The 23,579-nt window shown below is 42.2% G+C and overlaps 1 protein-coding gene across 1 annotated transcript; it reads left to right on the forward strand.

The window, feature by feature from the left end:
* Positions 1-4,217: 4,217 nt before the first annotated feature.
* SLC51A (solute carrier family 51 member A) lies at positions 4,218-20,430 on the forward strand (the record flags this gene model as incomplete). Its single annotated transcript, XM_084231100.1, has 9 exons — positions 4,218-4,255; positions 5,101-5,195; positions 15,214-15,368; positions 16,252-16,325; positions 16,757-16,915; positions 17,403-17,514; positions 17,784-17,930; positions 19,714-19,819; positions 20,294-20,430. 9 exons carry the CDS (start codon positions 4,218-4,220, stop codon positions 20,428-20,430), a joined length of 1,023 nt encoding a protein of 340 aa, XP_084087226.1.
* Positions 20,431-23,579: the final 3,149 nt, after the last annotated feature.

The following is a 23,579-nucleotide window of genomic DNA, read 5'->3' on the forward strand; positions in this document are numbered from 1 at the left end:
ACTTAAAACTCACATCTTCCTTTCCCACTTCAACTGCAAAGTGAAACAATGCCAAATGCAAATACAGTGACAATTTATTGCAAAATGAAATTTGAAAGAAACAGAATTTTATGGTGTTGATAGAAGTGATATTAGAAAACCTTTTAAAGTGGCCAAAAGTCATAAATCAATGAGAAGCAATGTTAAAATAGCAAAAAATAGAAAAAAGAAAAATCAACAAAGTTGACAATGTGCTAGGCTCTGCAGAAAAGAATGGCCCATGGCCTCCCTGGTCAAGTCTACCAAATTTTATTTATTTGTTTATTTATTTTTAAAGATTTATTTATTTATTTATTTATACAAGCACTGGGTTCAGTCAGAAGTGTGGGAGGGTGAGAGAATTCACCAGAGCCAGAGCGGGGAGCAGAGCAGGCAGAAGGACCGAAGTACACTGCTGAGGGGAGCAGCGGGTGGCAGGAGAGGTCTGCGCGCCATGTGGGACCCTCCTCTGGTGGCTGGGGAGCAGCCGGGGAGCAGCTGGGGATCGAACAGGCGCTGCAGAGGCTGCGGGCAGCTTCGCAACCCAGCGCTCAACCGCTGCGCTACCGGGGAGGCCCAAATTTTAAAGAACAAAATAGAAGAGGAAAGAAATAGAAAAGGAAATAGAAGGAATAGTAGAGGAAAGAACACTTCCTAATTTATTCTATGGAGTCAAAGATGTCAAAGACAAAGACAACACTACAAAGAAAAAACGGCATACCGATATCCTTTATGAATATATGTGCAAAAACCCTCAACAAAACGGCAAACTGAATACAGCGGCATGTTAAAATGACCATGACAAAGTGAGATTTATTCCAGGAATACAAGAGTGATTCAACATACAAAAATCAATGCACTATGTCACAGTAATAAGGGTGAGTGGGGGCGGAAGAGAAAGAAACATGATCACCTCAATGCAGAAAAAGCATTTGGCAAAATTTACCACACTTGAGTAAATGATTTAGAACTCTCCACAGACTAAAAACAGAAGGGTGTTTCCTCTACCTGATGAAAGGCATTTATGAAAAAAACCCACAGTTAATACAGCAAGAGACTGAAAACTTTCCCTGTAAGATCAAACATAAGACAACTGTACTGCTTTTGCCAATTCCATTTAACATATACTGGGAGCCCTGGCCAGAGCAAGAGGTCAAGGAAAAGAAGGCAGAGAGAGAGAGAGAGAGAGAGAGAGAGAGAGAGAGAGAGAGAGAATTTGGAGCTAATGAATGAGTTCAGCAAACTAGCAGCATTTTTCAGAACAGCCAAAAATAGAAACAATCATTAATTGATGAATGGATACAAGAAAAGATGGTATATCCATATGTGGAAATACCCTTAAGTCATGGGAAGGAATGGAGTACTGATGCATGCTATGACATGAATAAACCTTGAAAATGTGATGCTAAATGAAAGAGACAAAATGTCCACACTAGGTCAATTCATAGAAAGAGAAAGTTGATTAATGACTACCAGGGCATGAGAGGAAGAGGAAGCATGGGAGTACAGGAAATATAGGGTTTATTTTGGGGATGATGGAAGTATTCTGCAATTAGATTGATGGTGATAGCTGTATAATAGGAATATACAAAAAAAAACACGAATTATACACTTTAAAATGTGACATTTTATGTGAATTTTATCTCAATATGAATTTTTAGAAAAAGTGTTTAAATGTCAAACAATTGAGGGGCCCTGGGCAAAATTGATGAAACTCATGCTTTTTTTATAATTTAGTTTTTCAAGAAATGACTCACATACCAAGAAAACCAAAACTTCAGAAGTAGGTGTGCTAGCAAGTTATTGTACAATTTTGGGAGGAAAATTACCCTCCCAAAGGAAATAAAGAGCAATTTATTCTTCTTGGTTCAAAAATCAGTGTAGACAGTGAACAGTCCAAAATTAGCAAAAGAAGAATCCCACTGGCTGGTCCAACTCATCTTCTCTTGCCAGACCTTAGCTGTGGATAGAATGGATTCAAGGCCGGACGCAGCACTGAACTAATCCGTGGGTCATACTCCATAGAAGAGAGCCACGTCGGGACTTTCTGAGGAGCAGAAGTGCCCCAGCAGAGCTAAAGCCCTCTGTCTCACCCTACCCTGCCATTCCTCCCACCACTGTCTTCTACCCCGAAACCTGTCTGGTCTCCCCTGGTCTCCCTGCTGCCCACCTGCAGAAGCCCTGCGAGTCTTCCTCCTAGTGCTCAGTCCTCTGTTCATTCCTCTGTTGGGGAAAAGTTTTGGAAAAGAGCCAGAGCATCCTGTAATCTGCCCTAGGGAAGTCTAAAGTTCAGGGCTTGGGCAATTAAACTCAAGACCTCTTCTTGGTGTAGAGGTGAATGGCCCGGGGAACATTCCTTTGACTTGAGGAAGCTGAGTCAGTCTGTGTCTGTCAGGGTTGGGCCGAGGCCATTGACCCTGTGAGGGTCAGTGTCCTCATCTTCCCTTGTGCTTTTGGAGGGAATGGGGTCTCTGAGACTCCGGAGCAAACATTACCCTGTTCCAAGAACCATGCTGTAGGAGGAGGCTAAAAGAGGAAGCAGACTCAGCTTGATCCTTGGGAGATATTCTGAGGTGTTTGGGAACAGGTGCAAGGAGTTCTCTTGGTACTGCCTCTGTAACTGCTTCCTACGGTTGTATCTAGTCAGCAGGGCGAGGTAGAGCCTCCTCTGGCCTCCTCACAATTGACTCTTTTGATCAGCTCAAGGGCCTTTAATATCAACGATCTTCATCCAAACCTCAACAAAGTCCCTAGCCCAGATCCCTGCTGCTTCTTTCCATACTTCCACGACTTTCTGTTCCACCTGGTGATGTCATCTCTGAGTCTCAGTTTCTTTATCTGTAAAATGGGAATAAAGATAGCTATCTTATAACAGAGGTTGTAGTGTTTAAATGAGATAAAGAATATACTTCATTTCCTATAGCACCTGGTACACCGTAAATCCTCAATAGACGTTAGCTACTGCTGTTGCTGTGATTTTTATTAATCATGCCACTAATTCTAAAGAGTACTTAGTAAGGCCTCCCTAGTGGTGCAAGTGGTTAAGGCACAACCTATAAAGAGTACTTAGTGTATCCCAGGCCCTCTGCCGCGAATCCAGGAGTACTGTGCTTGATCGAAAGGAGGTTAAAATCTATTTGGAGAGAGAAGTCACGAGTCAATAAAATAGTTTATAAGCATATCATTTGGAATAATTTTTCAAATTCAAAATGCTCAGAAATCTCACTCACAATTCTGCTCTCCATTTGTTATAACTTATAACTGTTCTTTATTTTTTTTAAAGATTTATTTTATTTATGCATACAAGAACTGGGGTACAGGCCAGAGGTGTTGGGGATGAGAGGATTCACCAGAGACAGAGCAGGGAACAGAACAGGCAGACTGACTGAAATACACTGCTGAGGGGTGCAGCGGGCGAGAGAGGAGAGGTCTGCTGCGCCATGCGGGTTGCTCCCTGGCTGGGGATTGAACTCGTGCTGCGGTGGCTGCAGTGAGCTTCATAGGTTGCGTCTTAATCCCTTGCGCTACCAGGCTGGCCCCTTAAGCTGCTGTTTAGAGGAAAAGTCTGTTATCATCAGGATATGGTGGGCTGGGCTTTGGAAAACCCATTTGGTCCTCAGCTTTTCCAGATTCCTGCTTTCTACATGCCCAGCCAACAGCACCAACACAGCCAAGGCTTCAGCCCTCATTCTCCCATGCCCAGGGAACCAGAGCCTGAGTTCCAGGCAAGTTCTGGGGAAGAGAGGGTGCTGACCAGGGAATATTGTGGGAGGATCGAGAACTCTTCCTCTTCACAAGAAAAAAAAAAAAAAAGAACTTTGTCTCCACCATCACCTAGAAAGTTCCTAGGGAGGTTTGGGGGATGTAGGCTGGGGGTGGCCTGGGGCAAGGGATGGCAAACACATTCGTGGGAAGGAAGTAGGAGGGGCAAAATCTAGAGATAGGAGGAGTCAGGAATCAGGGAAATCAGCCAGTTGACAAGATCAAATTCCTCTAGGGTGAACTCTGAGACAGGTTCTCTGAGGTCTGAGACACAGGAGGCCCGGCCCGCCTGAGGAAGAGATAGAGATCCAAGAAGACACAGCCTACCCCCAGCCGGGTCCTCTGGGAAAGACCAGCAAGCAGCAGCTCCCCAACCACACTGCCTGCCCTTCCTTTGACCCTCAGTGCCTGCCCAGGAGTCTGAGAGGGAGAAGACAATGGAGCCAGACAGGATTCCGATAAAGCTTGACCCCAGGTGAGTGAGGGCAGCAAGCCCTGAGCCAAGAGCCAGTTACAAACAGCAGTGGCCTCTCTCTCTCTCTGGCCTGTCTCTCACCAACCCATGGCCCTTTGGCTCCCAGCACCCAGCATGAGACAAGACTGATAACAGTCTGGCTGTCCCCCAGGTTCTCTAGGACAGTGTGGGGCTGGGCAAGTACATAATCCCTCAGAGCTTTGGCTTTGCCCTCCCCAGCCCCTCCACCACCGACTTGGAGGGAGAAAGATCCCAGGTGGGGACCGTGGAGGCATTCACAGAACCTGGACCAGCCAGGGACCCATCCCTGATGCTAAGGGTCCTTTCTTTTTCTGAGACCCTACTCTTTCTCTTTAGCCAGTCCCCTAATGGGGATGGAGGGCACCACAGCCACACCCACCCCGGGCTAGGTGGTGGCCTGCCTTACACACAGACCTGAGTCAGTTCTCTAATCCCGCTAAGATTAACAAGGTATTGAAGGGAAATGGAGAAGCTCTCCAAATCCAGGAGTGATTGAGTAGCCTCCCCCACCTTCCCGATTTTTTTTTTTAAAAGATTCATTTATTTATTTATACAAGCACTGGGTACAGTCAGAAGCGCGGGAGGGTGAGAGAATTCACCAGAGCCAGAGCGGGGAGCAGAGCAGGCCGACTGACGAAGACATGGCAGAGGGGAGCAGCGGGCGGCAGGAGAGGTCTGTCACGCCATGTGGGACCCTCACCCAGCAGCCGGGGATTGAACAGGCAATGCAGAGGCTGTGGGCAGCTTCTCAGCCCAGTGCTCAACCGCTGCGCCGCCAGGGGAGGCCCTGTCCATATTTTGAACAGAGTCTGGTGTCTCTCCAGGTACACAGCAGAGCTTCTGGAGGTACTGAAAACCAATTACGGCATCCCTGCTGACTGCTACTCTCACCCTCCCACTGCAGCCCAACTTCTGAGAGGTGAGTCAGGAACACTCCCCTAGAGGGAGCTGAAAGGTGGAAATGAGAACCCCAGTGGGAAGTCAGAGCCCTGGCAGGTGCTGAGGAGTGATCCTGGCTGCAGCTGGGGAGCCTGGAAGGAATGCTGGCCCAGGTCTCTTGAGGAAAAGGCCTGGAAAAAAGTAACTTCTCCAAGAGTCAATAGGGCAAAGGAGGGGCATGACAACCGATCCCAGGAGGCAAAATGGCAAACTGAGCCTCCCACATATCCTAACCTCAAAGTTCATTCAAACTGGGAACTCTGGCCTGGAGGGTTTTTTTCCCAGACCCAAGGATCTAAAAAATCTTGAATCCAGGGATTTAAGATGGTGCCCAAATGATCCAAGTCCCACAGACTCCCCACAGCCAACTAGGGAAGGGCCTGGATCACTCCAGACAGGTGGTTATTATGAATAATGCTTTTAAAATTTAGGTGAATCTGTAAAAGCATTCAGACCGTGTTGGCTAACTGCATCCTATTGTTGAATGCTTTTGAAAGAGATGGGACCCTGTTTATTTCTGGACACCTAAAACACTGACAATCAAATGACCCTAACTAGCATCTTTATAGCAAATGTGGCTCACATCCACATTTCTTTTTGTTTTCCTTTTGTGATTAATTCTCTTCTAGACTTTGATAACTAGGAGGCTAACTAGATGTCAGCCTCCTTCCTGACGTCTCCTCAGGGAGTAAGCTCTTTCCAATCAGCAGTATGCATTAGGAGGCAGATATGGGCATGTTCCTGAGCAAATGTTCAGCCTCCTTTCAGATAGTGAATCAGAGCTAATGCCAACTGCCCAAGAGTCTAGTGAGGGCTTGTTGTCACTTTGTGATTCATGCCAGTTGGTAGTTGCTACTTGCAGCTCCAAAAACTTCTTGTTCAGAGTGCAGCTGGTGGTGAGAGTCTTCCGTTGTACCCCTGGTGGTTACCCAGAGGCAATTTTTCCCTCGGGTGTCTCTAGCTAATATTTAGTGACAGCTCCAGTTGCCACAGCTAGAGAATGTTCCTAGTATCTAGTGGGTAGAGGCCAAGGATGTTGCCAAACATCCTATAGTGTACAGGAAAGCTCCCTACAACTGAAAATTATATGGGCCAAAGTATCAATAACGCTGAGATTGAGAACCTTGCCTTATACAGTAAAAATGGTTCTCATATGGTTTTGTTACAAAATGTGCAAGTAGAAGCACTAACATTCTGTGGCTGGTAGTTGGACCCACTACCAACCAGGTGTTTCAGGAGGACTTGTCAGAATGGGTAGCAATTGGAGAGCAGAGAGCAGACAGTAGTCACTGCTGGGGTACACATGGAGATAGAATGAGCAGGCAGGTCCTCCTGACTCTGAGGGGCTCCATCTGGCAGGATCTAAGTTTCCTGGTGAGGGCTGGGCAGGTAAGGTGGGGCCTGATGAGTTCAGGCAGAGGAGTTACACTTTTTCCAGCAGACAGAAGGAGCAGCAAGAGCTGTGAGATGGAAGGGGCTGGATAGTGCTTCAGGATCATTAATCAGTAATCAAAACAGGTTTCCAGGAAGAAAAGCCTTAAGAAACAGAAATACAAATTGAAGGTTACTGCTGCAAACCCAGCATGAGGGACAAGCATCTGAGCTAGGACAGTCAGGAAGCATAAGGGAAGAGTTGGAGAACACAGTTCCATGCAAAGAAAGAGCAGATGGTCTGGTAAATACCAGACATTGTAGGTGAATGGAAACACAGACACTGATGATGTTCTGGGGGTGTGGGCAATAGTGAGAACACAGACACAAAGAGGACAGTTAGGAGGAGGGGCCCATTAGATGCTGCAGAGAACCCCTTTCCTCCTTCATCTGTAAACTTGGTTGTTCTCTAAAGGCCATTTAAGAAAGAATTACTGCAAAAGAACTATTAAATTTTTTAATAATCTGCTTTTGAAATGCTTTTCCTATTATTGCAATTATACTCCCTATCAGATTTTTTTTTAATGGACTGACCCAAGCATTTATACAGAAGAATGATTGGCCAAGAGAAGCCAAGACTATTTTGAAAGAACATAGGAGGGCAGCAGCTCTAAGAGAAATTTAAGCTTATAATAAGACTAAGTAAAAAGGGGGGTAATAACTGCAAGGGGCAGTAGAAAGTAGACAAATGGGACAGACAAGTAGAAAAACAGAGCAAAATGGAGAATCAGGAACAGCTCTTTGCCCACACGGGGGACTTGTTCTCTGAAAGGATGCTGTCCATAAACGTGGGGCAGGATGGACCCTTCAGGAAGTAATGCCAGGCAATTGCTTGCCCCTATGGCACATAAATAAGCATGAAAATAATTCCAAAGTAGCTTTAATACAGATAGTTTAAAAACCTACCTGTAAATACAAACATTTTCTACAGAAGAAAATAAAGATCCTTTTTTGATTGAGTAGAAAATCATTTTTAAAATAAAACACAAGAACGCACAAAATGTTCATACAGAAGACTAACTACATAAAGCAAGCTAATCTGTGCAATTAAAAACACTATAAACAATACTAGGGGAAGAGAAATTTAAGCCTCTAATGAACAAAGCATGAGTAGTTGATAAAAGAAAAAATTACCTGACAAAAATTGGATAGAATAAATGAACTGGCAGCTCATTAAAGAGAAAATCTACCTGGACAACATACAGAAAGGTTATTTTGTTAGGAATTAGGAAACTTCAAATGAAACAATGACATAGTGTTTCACTACTATCTGATAGGCAAAAATAAAAAGGCTGCTAATCCCAAGTAATGGATAATTTGAGGGGAACTGTGACACTCTCATAGACTGTTGATGGGAGGGGAAAATGGTACATTCACTTTGGAGAGTCATCACATATCCATCAGTCAGAAGATTTCCATCTGCTATTACACAACCTAGCAATGCTAATTCTAGGCATATGTCCTAAAGAACTCTCTGATGGGTGCCAGGGAGACTTGTTCAGTAATACCTGTTACAGCTTTCATTTGTCATGTGAAAATAATAAAAATCATGAAAAGCATATTGGGCTGAAAGGATTTTGAATGCCATTTATATGGATTTTTTAAATGTAAAGCAATGAAATATGTTGAACATGTACATAATTTACAAAAAATTAAAACATAAATGGGAAAGAGATTCACCATCTTCAGAACAGCAGTTGTTTCTGGAGGTAGGAGTAGAGAAGGGACAAGGATTGGAAGGTAATGTTTTATTTCTCTAAAAACAATTTTTGAAGCAAAATTGGCAATGTTGTATTTAATACTTTAAAATGGGTCTATTTATATTTGTTCTTTTATTCTCTTTACTTTTGACATATTTTATATTTACAATATAATTATTTAAAAAGGTTTTAAAGGGCAGTGATGAAATCTTAGATAAAAAGGCAGAATACAACATTTTACAGTATGATTGCCATAATATAAAGTGTATGCACTTTAACCAGGATATTTTTTCAAAGCTCCTTTTTATTGAGCAAATACTAAATGCCAGGTAATGTGTAAAGAGATTTAATCAGAGGATAAATAACATTTCCAAGGTCAAAGAACAAGCCAAATATAATTTTCTGTTGAACCCAAGTGTCTCTTACTACAGAGCCTATGTTCTTAACTTCCACAGAAACAGAAATATAAGAACGGAGGATACCAGGAGGCGTGTGATAATTGTTTGGGAACTAGCTAGATTTATAGATGATATCCCTTTTTCCAAAATTTTAATGTTCTAATATTTGCATTACTTTAAAAATTAATCATTATTTCAGAGAAATTAAAACACAAATGGGAAAGAGATTCACCAGCTTCAGAATAGCAGTTGTCCCTGGAGGTGGAGGTAGAGAAGGGACAAAAGAATTGGTAAAATGTCATTTCAGAGAATGGGAAATTTGCTAGTTGTTTTAGGTATCAGTGTATTAAAAATGGTCAGACAAGCTTATCCCAAAGTGTGTTCCTTTGAATACTAATTCCAAGCAGTGCTTCATGAAACAGTCTGTAAAAAATAACTGTATTCCAGAACTTCCCTTTGGAAATTAACAATGTAAATTAGATTTAAAGCTTCAATATGCTCTGTAGGAAAGAAGGCTGTTTACAGGTGATATGGTGGTGGGAAAACTACGGGGACTATACCTGAAGGGAGAAATCAAATACTATCCAAAAATTAACAACAATGTAAGAAGATAAATACAAAAAAATTTTAAAAAGAGAAGGCATTTCCAAAAATCCTTGGCCACAGAACACTTTGTCCTATTGTATCTTTTTATTTTATAATTTTCTTTTATTGCCTTGACCATTTTTAAGAGCGCTGCAAGTTATTTTTTTTTTCCCAAGATTTATTTTTATTTATTTATACAAGCACTGGGTACAGTCAGAAGCGCGGGAGGGTGAGAGAAGTCACCAGAGCCAGAGCAGGGAGCAGAGCAGGCAGAAGGACCGAAGTACACTGCTGAGGGGAGCAGCGGGCGGCAGTCTGCGCGCCATGTGGGACCCTACTCCGGGGCCAGGGAGCAGCCAGGGATCGAACCAGCGCTGCAGAGGCTGTGGGCAGCTTCGCAACCCAGCGCTCTACCGCTGCGCCACCGGGGAGGCCCCCATTGTATCTTTTAAGATGCAGAAAAATGAGAGACAGTCTTCTAAGTAGATAAATGAGTTTGTTGGCGAGCAGTCAATGGTTGGATAGATGCCATAGATGCTGACAAACCTCTCAACCTTTGCACTGTGCAAGTAAATAAAAGAGCCTCCAAGTATAAGAACTAGACTTTCAAAGCCGGTGGTTACAAGAAACTGCAAGCAGTTCTGTGTTAAACACCCTCATAAACTTAAACAACCTTTCAGGGCAGCATTTAATTGTTTCGATCATGCCACAGTCCCTCCTATATTTGCAGGAACACAAGTGAAGAGTCAGAGTATCGTGTACGAGGGTTATCTGCATAGGTGTGGAGTCAGGAACCCCTAGGTTTAAATCACAACTCCTTCACTTCCACACTGTGTGACCATGGACTAGGTGCTTAAGTCTCTAAGTCTAGCATCCTGAAAAAGTTTGTAAAATAGAAATGATAAAATAAGAAAATTTGGGGGGTTCTTTCTTAAAACAGTTGGTAAGACAGTTACTGTCCCAAGCATGACGGCCTGACCAAGTGCCATGGAGCTTACACTAGGGTGAGGGGACAGACAGTAGATAATGTTAACCTCCGTGTGTGTGTGTGTGTGTGTGTGCGCGTGTGTGTGTCCAAGGTGACTGCAACATCACACAAGATCCTTAGGGGATGCTGGCTGTGCAGGAGCATCAGAGCTGAGTTCTGGGGAGCAGCCAGCCACTTGGAGCTTCTGCAGATAAGCTAAACATGCAGAAGCCAAGTATAAAGTCCTGGTGGTGGAAAAGGTCATGTGGTTGTTGGAGGAATGAAGGTGTGGTAGGGAAATCCTAAACCTCTATAAACAGAACAACTGAGTTGCAGTGATTGAGTTTGGAGAACACTGGGCGTGGGAGAGGATGAGCAATCAGCAGAGGAGATGTACGGTCAAGGCCAGGAGGGGAACCAGGAGTGTGGTTCTGGGAGTCGAGGCAAGAGAAGTTTTCAAGGGCGAAATAGTCAAGGACAGTGAAGACTGGGAAAGGGTTTGGCCTCCACTTGCAAAAGGCTGGTTTCCTCCCCTGGCTCCCTATAAACTGATAAGGACAAGAGTCAACAGGGATGTGGGGATACTGAGGCAAGGAGAGGTCTTCAATAGTGACCCCCTCCTAACAATTTTTCTTAGTATCTCTCTTTTAATATTTAGTGTTTTCAGAAATGATTTTTTAAATGTTTTTATTTCATTAAATGTTTTTGTTTTATCAAAGTAATACATGAATTCCTAGGAGTGGAATTGTTGGGTCATATGGAAACTCCATTTTTAGTAGTTTGAGAATCCTCCTCACAGCTTTCCATAGTGGTTGGACCAGTTTGCACTCCCACCAGCAATGTAGAAGAGTTCCTTTTTCTCCACATCCGTGCCAACATTTGTTTCCTGTTTTTTTTAATATGTGCCATTCTTGCTGGTGTAAGGTGACATCTCATTGTGGTTTTGATTTGCATTTAAAAATTCATAATAGGGGCCTCCCCGGTGGCGCAGCGGTTGAGCGCTGGGTTGCGAGGCTGCCCACAGCCTCTGCAGCGCCGGTTCGATCCTCTGCTGCTCCCCGGCCACCGGAGGAGGGTCCCACATGGCGCGCAGGCCTCTCCTGCCACCCGTTGCTCCCCTCAGCAGTGCACTTCAGTCCTTCTGCCTGCTCTGCTCCCGCTCTGACTCTGGTGAATTCTCTCACCCTCCCGTGCTTCTAACTGTACCCAGTGCTTGTATAAATAAATAAATAAATAAATAAATAAATAAATAAATAAATAAATAAATAAAATAAATCTTAAAAAAAAATTCATAATAGTAAAAAATTAATACATGAAGATGGTCAAAAATTCAAATAGCATAAAAGGGCTATCAATGAAAATCAGTGCCCTGCCTTATCCATTCCCATTTCTGATTTTTATCCTCCTTTTTTAGCTGGTGATCATATTAATAGTTACCTTCAACTGAATAAACAAACCCCATTATTTTCTGGGGCAGTAACTATTTAGATCTTTTCTTTGAAGAAATTGTGTACTAATCCACATTCTTTATATATTATAGATGTGAATATTTTTTGTTGGATATCTATATTGCAAATATCTTCCAATATGACCTTGCTTTTTTCGTTCTCTTAATGATTTCTTTTGATAAATGAAAATTCTTATTTTTAAGGAGGTCTAATTTACCAGTTTTTTTTATGACTACTCTTCTTTGTCCTATTTTTAAAAATCTTTGCCTATCTCAAAGTCATGAAGATAAACTTCTCTATTTTCTCCTAAAAACTTACTGTTTTAATTTTCACATTTAAGTATTTTGGCATGATGTGAGAGAGGGGGTCAGTTTTCTTTTTTATCCTCTTTAAGGATATTCAATTAACCTCACACACTTAATTGAAAAAAAATCCTTTCCTCATAAGTTGTACTGGAGCCTTTGTCATAAATCAGATGGCCATATATGTACAAGTCTGTTAATATGTCTTCTTAAAATATTATTACACACACCAAAAAAACCCCACCAAAAATATTATTACAATCTTTACAAAGATTTTTTTATGGTGTACATAATTTTTTCAAGCCTGCATAATATTTTATAGGGTTGTTTACCTATTCCAATGTTGTTGGGCATTTACATTGTTTTTAATATAGGCCTGCTAGTCAATAATACCACAAAAATTATCTTTCACCAGAATAATATCATTGTTATTTTGCTCTTTTCTGACCATGAGGTAGGTAAACTATTTCCACACATGTCCTGAATATTAGTATCATTATCCTATTTGCAGGGCCTTCTGTTTTTGTTACCAACTTCTTTCTGTAATAAACATCTTAAACTTGAGTACACATTTGCTGCCTGATTTCTTTTAACATTCAGCAATATTAAACTCTTTTTATCGAATTTGAGTCACTCTCTGTGATTTCTTAATTGCTTAAGAGCAAAAAGCTTAGGAAGTTCTTCTTACTCCAAAGTCTTGATTAAAAGACAATTCTCCCTTTTTTAATTTCTCTGATTTTTTTTCCCTACTTGATTTTTGAAGACTTATCTCTTTCCATGTCCGGAAATATGGGAAAATTTTTGATATATTTTATATATTTCTCCATAATTTTAAATATCCATTTTTTTGAAGATGAAATTTTGCCATTTACAACAACATGAATTGAACTGAAGGGAATTATGCTAAGTAAAATAACTCAGAACAAGAAAGACAAATATTGAATGATCTCACTCACTTATGGAATGTAAAGAAACAAAGCAAAGGGACAAAACTGAACCAAAATAAACTAGAAATCTGACTGCAGGACTGAGGCAACCAGAGGGAGAGAGCAAGGGGTGAGCAGCCAAGGGGGAAGGGGACCCAATGGATTATTGGTGTCTTGGTGGTAGACATGGTGTGGGAACATCTGAAGAGGTGTTACCTACACCCTTAAGTCTTTACAATGTTTCCTCAATAAAACAAAAAATTTTAATATTTTTAAATTTAAAAAAATTTAAATGAATGCATTTCTGCTGCATAAGGGTAAAATTGTGTAAAAAAAAAAAATCCTTTGTGATATTTATATTTTAAAAGTTTCAAGGAGGAGGGCCTCTCTGGTGGCGCAGGCGGCTGAGCGCCACACTGTGGAGCTGTCCACAGTCTCTGCAGTGCGGGTTCCATCCCAGCCGGCCGGGGAGAAACCCACATGGCACAGCAGACCTCTCCTGTTGCGCCCGCTGCTCCCCTCAGCAGTGCATTTCAGTCAGTCTGCCTGTTCTGTTCCCTGCTCTGTCTCTGGAGAATCCTCTCACCCTCCCGTGCATCTGGCCTGTACCCCTGTTCTTGTATAAATAAATAAATATTAAAGAAAATTTCAAGGAGGAATAAATCCTTAATAAAGACTGCAACTAGTTTTTTAATATTCAGAATGTGCAGGACCCACTGGAGCAGTATCTGGAGAGGTTAATGAGAGGCAACAGAGCTAAATAGCACCAGCAATGCCACATTAGCAATTCAATCACTTAGAGGGCTGTATCATAACCAAGGGAGGAGTGGGTAGGAGAAAGAAAAAAATTGCATAACCCTGTCTTTTGTAGTCTGTGACAGGAAGGAAAAGTTTACCACTGACTTAATAGGTCCAATTTGAGAGCTGGAATCCCAGGCCACCTTCCCCATGCCAGTTCCTCTAGATTGGTCATTAGACCCAGTTATGGTCAGAGGTAAGGGGTCCCCTGAGATAAAGTACACAAAAAGTGTAAAAAACATGTGCCTTTAAATAAGAGCAACCTAGCTCAACGTGATAGTTTGACAAATTCACCTTTGTCCTGGTTGTTCCTTGATGACCCAGATGACATCAATTCAAGTCTTTACTGAACGGAGGTCTCTTTCCTGGTTTTGCTTTCAGCAGTAATGTCTCCCTCATTGAGCTGCCTGCAGTCATCAAAACAGGTCATACTAGTCAATACATTCTTCATCCTTTACTGCCAAAGTGGACTGGACTCTGACAGCCTTCCTCTCCTCCTTCCCTCATCGAGCCAGTCAGGAGGTAGAAAGGAGAGGGTGTGCCAATTAGGAAAGAGTCTAGATAAATGAGGGATCCAGCTTAGTCACTAAATACACAGAACCCTTTGTTTAAATCTTATTTTTGCATTGAGGAATCATGTGTTCAGAAACATGTTGTGACTATTTTTGCCTTTAGCAATGGTGAGGCCAGAACTGCTTCATCAGTGTCAAAATCTTTGTTAGCCTCTGTCCACTATCATCAGGTGAGCTTGTTCAAAAAGCTGATCGGGGCCTATCCGGCAACCAAAGAAGCAGTACCTCGGAGGGTAGGGCTTGAACAGGAATTTTTTAACAACTTCCCAAACGGCTGCAATAAACACTAATGAGAACTACTGAACCACATTTAATGTAAGATTATGTGTGAGGCCAACATGGGTCAAATGTCCTTGGAGTCTTTATTTGTACCATTTCTCTTTTGTCCTTTCCTATTGCTCTTTCTAATAATGTCCCAGTTTCATGACACAATTTTTGAAATCAAATTTAAACATCTCTAAAGTATACCATAATTACATTCTGCTTCAATTATAATGTTAATTGATCCACTGTATCTGTTAGCATTAACACCTGGCATTGGATGCAGAAGTGAATGTGCCTTGCTAACCTCTTAATATAAAAATTTTGTTAATTATGCAAAAACCTATTTGATATCTATACCCTGGTTCAAGAAAGCCTTACTATACCTAGAACAACTTGGTCTAGTCTCCCATCCAGCAGATTAACTGTTTCTTAGCCATATATTGGATACTCAAGGATTAGGGAAAAAAACATTCTTCTGCATAGACGAGGATCTAAAGCAGATAACAGGAAAGCAATTTAAGTGAGGATCTAAGTGAGGAAGCCCACATCCTCTCCCCACAGTTCCAACCTTCAGCTCACTGGAATCTGCCTTCTCTTTCCACTCTAGCATTGACCCCTGTGGAACTAGGCCTCACAGTCCTCCTGACCTTGCTTACTCTTGGCTCTGTTGCCATCTACATCGAGGATGCTGTCTACCTGTACAAGAACACCCTTTGTCCCATCAAGAGAAGGACTCTGCTCTGGAGTAGCTCTGCTCCCACGGTGAGGGCTTTGTAGCTTCCTTTTGGGAGGGACTGAAGAAGAGGCAGGGACCCTTTTGATAATTCCTCAAAACTCAGTAGCTCAAGTCTGCAAGGGCTGCCTGCCTCTACTTTAGTTGGGGACTTGTAATCGGATCTTCATTTGCAGTGAGGATCCCATGCTTAGAAGGCCAACAGCAGTAGGATGGGGTGTGGGATTCTTAGAGCCACAGAGATAGCTGGAGAACTTTCTCAGCCTACCAGCAACCACACTCACTAGTTCCCTACCACAGAGGTGATGTTAAAAGTAAAATTCCTTTTTGTACAGGTAGAGCATGGGTCTGAAGAATATAAGAGGGAAAGACTTTTTTTCCCCACAAGGTCATACATAGCTATACTCTTTATGTTGTAGGGCTTTTTAATTCATTGCCTAGTCTTTGGCTTACTCCCAGACATAAGATTGAACTTGTTTCTTTTGGTGAGTCCTGCCTGTCTGTTTGGATTGGAGAGTGGACCCCTTAATGTCCTTTCTTGACAGATGATATCTGCCTGGGCCATCTCAAGTCATCAAAGATGCTCTAATAAAGGAAAGATTGCATTGCATCTTGATCCGTTTACTCCTAAGGAAGAACTTAACTACTCCTAGCCCATGAACATAGAATGAAACACTTCAAGACTCAAAGGGACTTTCTTTAATTCTAGAAATAGAAGGAACTGACTGCTGAATTTTTTAAAATTTAGTGAATGCATTTAATTAGATCCTCCCCTCCCCCAGTCAGTCACTTTTAAGTAATGGTGCCTCCGATGTTTAGGTTTGCTTCCCTGAGCCCTTGCTACAGTGTCAAGAGGGTGACTGCAAAGTCTTAGTTCCTTGCCCAACCAGCTTCTTCTTCCTCTACAAGTAGGTACTGTCTGTGTTCTGCTGCTTTGGTCTGTGGATCCCTCGCTCCCTCACACTGGTGGATATGGCCATAATCTCGTGAGTGTCCTGCCTGCCCTGCCTATGGGCTATGTATCCTTCTAGGGTTCTTTTTTGCTCCCCGTTTACCTAGGACTCCAGAGTTTACATCTTCTTTTATACCCCATCCCTTCCATAAATCCAGTAAACCAACTGATCACAAATCTAACCCTTCCTAACTTATGCTAATCCAAGACTCTTGAACTTCAAATTCTGCTCAGAGAGTGCTTTATTTTGGCACATGTTTCCAAGGCCAGAAATTCCCCTTTCTAGCCCCTGGACCTTGTCTTCTCTCCCTCCTCTTCGGTCACACATACAAATGCCTACTTCCTCCAGTGATCCCTTTTGTAAGCCTCACTTCTCCCTGCTCTTTGGCAGCAAAGGGATGTCCCCTCAGCAGGCCGCCACCTCCCCTCTCTGTACTCCCTGGACCACCTGTCCTTCCACCCCAGGTGTTATTCAGTGTACTTTTACCTGCTGATGCTGGTCATGGTGGAAGGCTTTGGTGGGAAGGAGGCAGTAATGAGGACATTGAAGGACACCCCAATGGCAGTCCAAACAGGCCCCTGCTGTTGCTGCTGCCCCTGTTGCCCGCGTCTTCACCTAACCAGGTAAGGCAGAAGAAGCATCCTTGAGGACAGTTTATCCTCTTCCTGCGCACTCTCCCAAGAGCCTTTGCTGGCTTTCTCAGCCCTGTTTCAAGCCTCCTGAAGCAGGACATCTAGGATGCCCCCCCTAAAGAGGCAAGCAAAGGAAGAATTCAAAAGTTCCCATCATTTAAGTTCACTGCTCCCTAAAATCACACAGAGCAAAATGGACTTTGGGCCATTTACTTGTCCTTTCTAGTAATGACATTGGGTCAGTACTTTAATAGTTCTTGCTCAAAAGGCAGCATTCTGATCTGGTAGTAAGTGGAGGCAAGGAGAGTTTTCAATACTCTTCACATTCTGGCTTCTTCCTATGTCCCCATCCACTTAGCCATTTTGGCTACTATGATGGCAGCCAAGTCTCTGCCAGGAGCCCAGGGAGGAAGCTGGGAAGTCTTTTCGGGATGGGTAGTTTGTGGAGCCACATTCCTTATCCCTCTTCTCTCCTCAGGAAGAAGCTTCAGCTGCTGATGTTGGGCCCGTTCCAGTATGCCTTCCTCCGGATAACGATGGGCCTAGTGGGCCTGTTTCTCACCCCTGATGGCATCTATGACCCAGCAGATGTAAGCCAGGAAGGGGCAACAAACACTCATTTAGTACCTTTGAGCTCTAGAAAGTGTGGCTGGAGTCAGCAGTCCCTGACACAGGGCAGGGTGGTTGTGGTAAAGCTCAGAGACTTGGTGCTTAGAGAGAAAGGAAACTAGAATAAGCCAAAGCCTTATGGCTTTTCTTTTTCTTTTTTTTTAATTACCTTTCCACCATGGGAGAGGAGAAATAAAGGAAGAAAAAAGAACTTGCCTCCTTTACTAATTACTTTCTGGTCTATCACCAGATTTCTGAGAAAAGCACAGCTCTGTGGATCAACACAGTCCTTGGAGTGTCCACCCTGTTGGCTCTCTGGGCCCTGGGCATCGTTTTCCGTCAAGCCAGGCTGCACCTGGGTGAGCAGAACATAAAAGCCAAATTTGCTCTGTTCCAGGTAACTATACCCTTGGAAAGGGGAAAAATAATAATAAAGATATAAATAATTGGAAGATGAGACTAATAAAGAACAAAAAACCTGGGAATCTTCTTTGTAAACCTCAGTTTTCCTGTGAGAATTAGAAAAGGAACTCTGCCCCTTCAATGTTTTTGCCTTTTTGTGTTATGGTAGTTTCCTAGGGCTGCTGTAACAAAATATCAAGCTTGGTATAGTTTAAAACAACAAAAATTTATTGTTGCACAGTTCTAGAGGCAAGAAGTCTGAAATCAGGTCATCAGTGGGGCCAGTCTTTCTCTGAAAACTGAACCTGTAGGAGAGAATTCTTGCTTGCCTCTTCCTGGCTCCTGGTGGCTGGCCAGATGTTCTTGGCTTGTAGCTGCATCACTCCAATTTCTGCCTCCAGTCTCTCATGGCATTCTCCCCTTGTGTGCTTGTGCCTTTGTCTCTTTTCCTCTTCTTAGAAGGATACCAGCTATACTGGAATACTTCAGTATTACTTAATCTTAACTAATTATAGTTAATTAGTTAACCAAAACAATGCTGCTGTTTCCAAATAAGGTCACATCTGAGGTACAAGGGGTGAGGGGGGGTGTGGGGGTTGGGATTTCAACATATCTTGGGAGGGACGGATGACACAATTCAACCTATAATTCACATTTTATCAAACCTTAAATTCATCTATTTTTGTTTTTTCCTTTTACTTCCTAAAATTCTACAATCTAAATCCATCAGCAGCATCAGTATTATTACATCTACAACTATGAACTACCATGTTCTAGGTATTTTTTACACATTGTGTTTAAATTATCACAATAATCTTAGGAGTCATTATTAGTTCTCTTTTACAAATGAGGAAACTGAGAACCAGAGATGTTATAGGACCTGCTTGAAAGCACATAAAGGATAGAATTTAAGAGTAAATTAAGAGGAGAATCTGAAATGGAGAGGCAGGAAATGAAGGGCAGAAATGATCTGGGCCCTAAAAGCACTTACAGTCAGGCCCCAGGATAAGTCCTGTGATTGTCAAGCCTGTCCATGACCACTGTGAGGAATAATGGACAAGGCTCTGCCTTAAAGAGGCTGATATGTTAGGAAAGTATATTCAGGGAGGGCAAGTACTAAGACAAATGGTGCTCCCGAGGCTTTTGGACAGATAATTTCTTTTTTTCCTTCTCTTCATTGTAGTACAATATATGCAGCAAATTTTACCATTTTAAGTGTACAGTCAGTGGCATTAGGTGCATTCACATTGTCATACAATCATTACCACCATCCATCTCTAAGACTTTTTCATTTTCCCTAATAGAAACTTTGTACCCATTGAATACTAATCCCCATCCTGCTCTATGTCCCCAGTCTCTGTTATGGTAGAGATTTTTCAAAGAGCACTTTACTAGTTAATCACCCATCATTCTAGGGAGGAATTTTAGGGACTGGAGCAAGCTGGAATGACTCTCTAATCATCTACCCTTTTCATCCATTAAGTGCTCATTAGTAGTAATGATTGAGTAGGGAAATGAAAAATGACTCCTTAATCAGTTCTTATTGTTTCTTATCAGAAACTCTCATAAAATATTGGAGAGACATTGATATTGTAATTTGCCTAAAGATTTGAAAACTCCACAATGTTTAGCCAAGTGTGAGTCTCAACCCTCTACAGCTGCACAAATCTAATGGTCTGCCAAACAGACAGTGGAAGGATGAGCGAGACAGTGGGTAGGCTAGCCTCTGTGCCATGGATGCTAGGCCCACCCTGCCTTCGCCGCTCTTTTGTCTGCAGGTACTCCTCATCCTATCTGCCGTGCAGCCAGCCATCCTCTCAATCTTGGCCAGTAATGGGCAGATTGCTTGTTCGCCTCCCTTTTCCTCTAAAATCAGGTCTCAAGGTGAGTAAATGAGTTCTTGTAAGTACAGGTGAGAGGAAGAGGGTCAGGGAAAAGATTGGGTCAGAATATACACAAAGGGATCTCCAAGAAATTTCAGCAGAAACTGTAGGAGATTGTGACCTCTCAAATCATACAGAGAAGAGCTGCAATCACATAGCTTGAGACGAGCCCTGAGGCCCAACCCAGGCAGCAAAGGCTTTAATCCTCAGCTCCTGGGAAAGCAACAGGTATGCTTAAGAAGCAGAAAGTCATACAGATAAAGGACATGAGGTTTAAATCTAGCTTCAGATTGCAGAAGGTCCAGATCTGGCTTGACCATTCGTCTGCTGTTAACTTATGACAACTTAATATCCATTAAGTCCTGATTTAAGAATCAATTGGAAAATGTTTTGTTCAACTCAGAAGCCAGGGCTGAGTACAATACCACCTCTAAAATTTAGCATAACTTACTTTGTATTTCACCCCACACTGCAGTGATGAGTTGCCATCTCCTCATAGTGGAGACTTTTCTGATGACTGTGCTGACTCGAATGTACTACAGAAGGAAAGACAACAAGGTTGGATATGAACCTTTCTCTTCTCCAGACTTGGATTTGAACTGCAAAGCCTGAGGTGGATGACTTGAACAATCAAAGAGACATGTACTTATTAGTCAAATACAAGATTTCACTGTCCCTCAACCTAGACAAAATAGGGAAGGATTCCATTGCCAGCAGAAGCTGCGATATTACGTTTGGCATCTACAAAGGTGAATTTATGCAAAAGGATGGAATTGTCTGGGACCTTGCCCAGGGGAGGTATTTTAGATTTTTTAATAAACAGGAAGGAGTTTGAAAAATAACTGGACACATTGTCTCTGTGGGTGCCACTGTTAGCCCTGTAAAGCTCATACACTGAAAGGTCACTGAGCTTTCCCAAAGCCAGTGTAAGGGGGAAGAGTATATGGCTGGTTGTCTGGCATAAGAACAGGAGTAGAACTCAGCCAGGCATATTAGTACCAGCTCAAAGTCTTAAAGAAACCAAGCTTCTCAGAAGCTATATCAGAAGTCACTAGGGTCCTGATGACATTAGACCTGGGAAATCTGGACCAGCCTCCTTTTGTGGGACTACAGGTTTTGAGTCTCCTGTGTCAAACTGCAAAAGAAATTCCTTGATAATACGCTCATGGAGCTTGATTTCGAGGAGACAAAATGAGGATACAAAAGCAAAGGAACTGAGACACAGGTAAAGAACCCAAATGTATAAAACATACACACATGTATACCACATCAAAAACACAGGAAATGAAACATTAGGTAAAACCACTTTCTTTTTATTTGGCTAAAGGACAAAAGCCAAAATAAAACTGAACGAATTAATAACTCAGACGGGAAAATGATATACTGAACACCAATTGAGGAAAAATGCCCCCTGGACACCGGCACTGGTGATATGGCTAATATTCATGCTAAAGCCAGAATTTCTTTCCAATATCTCCCCCCACTCCCCCAGGATCCTCAATACAAAACAACCCAAACTAAGTCTCTGTGTCCCAAACAGTCAGTGCTCCAAAAGAAGGTGGGGAGGGGGGTGGAAGCTCATTTTAAATCTAAAGGAAAACAACCTGAGTTATCCTATCACTAAACCTGGCACTTTAGTTTTCTAACCCAATCTGAGTACTAACAAAAAACTTTGGCAGAGAGAAAAATCTTACTTTTTTAAGAAAATTAACATTTAATATTATGATCCCAAGAACATGTTCTAATTATTTGGAAAAATAGAAGCTAGGGACTACTCTTTATCCCCTGACAATCTAGTCTATAAAAGAAAACAAGAGCAATCATTGTATGATTTTGAAAAATATAACTTTTAAAAATACTTACACTGGTAAGTTAAAAAAAATACCATTAGTTAAAAATATTGTTAAGGAAGATTTTTCCTATCTGTATTTGTTCAACTTCCGGTGGGAGTGTTTGCTGACAGAAAATTTAGACACTATGGCTTTAAGGTAATCAAAGTAACAGAATATAATTGATTTGCAGAGATTTTAGATATAGGATTAAAAAGGCAATGAACTCTGGAAAAACAGAAGTTACCAACAAAATCAAAATGATCTAGGAGGAGTAACAAAAGCACTTTGAAAAACCACTGTGGCACAAATACCCAGAAACTGCCTGACCAGCTAATTGTATGTTCACAAGTAAAACAATAAAAGCGTAATTCAGGTGCTGCCTAAGAAGTTATCAACAATCACAAAAGATCAAAAGTTCTCTACACCTCCCTCATATTTTTTCTTCTCTCCAGGATTTTCAACCTCCTCACATCCCTAAGCCTCAGCAAATAATGGCCTTTGGCAGTGGCTGCTGCAGTACATATGATCCATGTTTATCCCTCTACCCAGTTTTCACCTCTATCCAATGCAACTGAGTCTAGCACATGAAAAGAGCCAATTTTCTGTTCAGTCCTTCTCAAGATAATTTCTAAAATGGCACCTCCTCAGCATTAGCTATAGGGCTTCTGTCTCCTTTCTCCTTGTACCCTGCAGACAGAGGCTCTTAGGTCAGTCAGCTTTTAAGGTTTTCCCACATGTGGCCTATTCAGGCTGATGTTTGTGTGTGGGATTCAGCTCCACAGACTCAAACATTAATATTCGGAGATTAACAGATCACATGATCATGTTATATGAACCTCTAACTTCATTTAATTAGGAATAAATGATGAAATAACTTACCCCAACAGCTTCCCCCATCTACGTATTCTTATCCAGCACCTAGGATCACTTTTATTCCAAAGTATCTAGTGTCACACCATAAAAATTCTTGCTTTCAGTAAAAATTATAAGAAAATATACTAGTGTTTGGATATTGAAGCAGTACAGGCTTACCAAAAAAGGTCAAGGGTTTTTTCCAAGAACATGTGCATGTGTTAGCCCTAGAAGTCTCACAGAGCTCATAAGCTGAGAGGTCATATTCTCAAGGGCAAAGCATGCCCAAAGAAGCCCACTGGCAGAGCAGAGGAGGACTGAAACACAGGGGAACCAGAGGACTGACTGCAGGGAGGAAAACCACATCCTAGACATCTCTCTTTCCAGATACACTTGGATAGCATGTGTACTTTGAGGGAACAAAAGGTGGGCTTCACTGGTGACTTCACTGCCTCTCTATACCAGGGTAATAAGAGAGAAACAGGCAGAATTCCCAGAAGGGAAACTGAGGCAGAAAAGTTAATATATGTAATCATATGAAGCTGGGTAATGCGGAAAAATAATACATTCAACTGCTTCCAAAAAATGTATTTCTAGCCAAACCAAGTAAACCAGACTTGATAATGAAAATAGCACTTCATGAAAAGTTAGAAATGTAGTTCACAAGCCATCAGGAAAAGAGGTTTCGCCCTCTCTGTCATGCTCTGTCTTTCTGGGTGATCTCAGTTTTAAGAGCCTGGGTAGACCTGCTGTGGCAGCAGGCAGTGTGATTCTAGCTTATAACCCTCAGGCAGAAGCGGCTCGACCAGACAGTGTTTAGAGAGGAGGCTATGAGATGTTCACAGGTCTAGCCGAGGGGCAGGAAAAGATAAGATGTGGTTTTCTAAGCTGAAAACACTAAAACTGCACCCCCACAAGGGGTATTTATGAGTGACAGGGTGGGGCTTGGACATAAGTCATTTTCCCCTGACCAACTACTGGCTAACTGATGGATGATGATCTGCTAGGTGTAGCTGTAGGATGTTGGAGGTTTACAGTCAGCTCATGCTCAACAGCAAGTGTTAAGAGTCTGTATTC

Source organism: Talpa europaea (genome assembly GCF_964194135.1).
Source record: "Talpa europaea genome assembly, chromosome: 4".
Classification (NCBI taxonomy): Eukaryota; Metazoa; Chordata; class Mammalia; order Eulipotyphla; family Talpidae; genus Talpa; species Talpa europaea.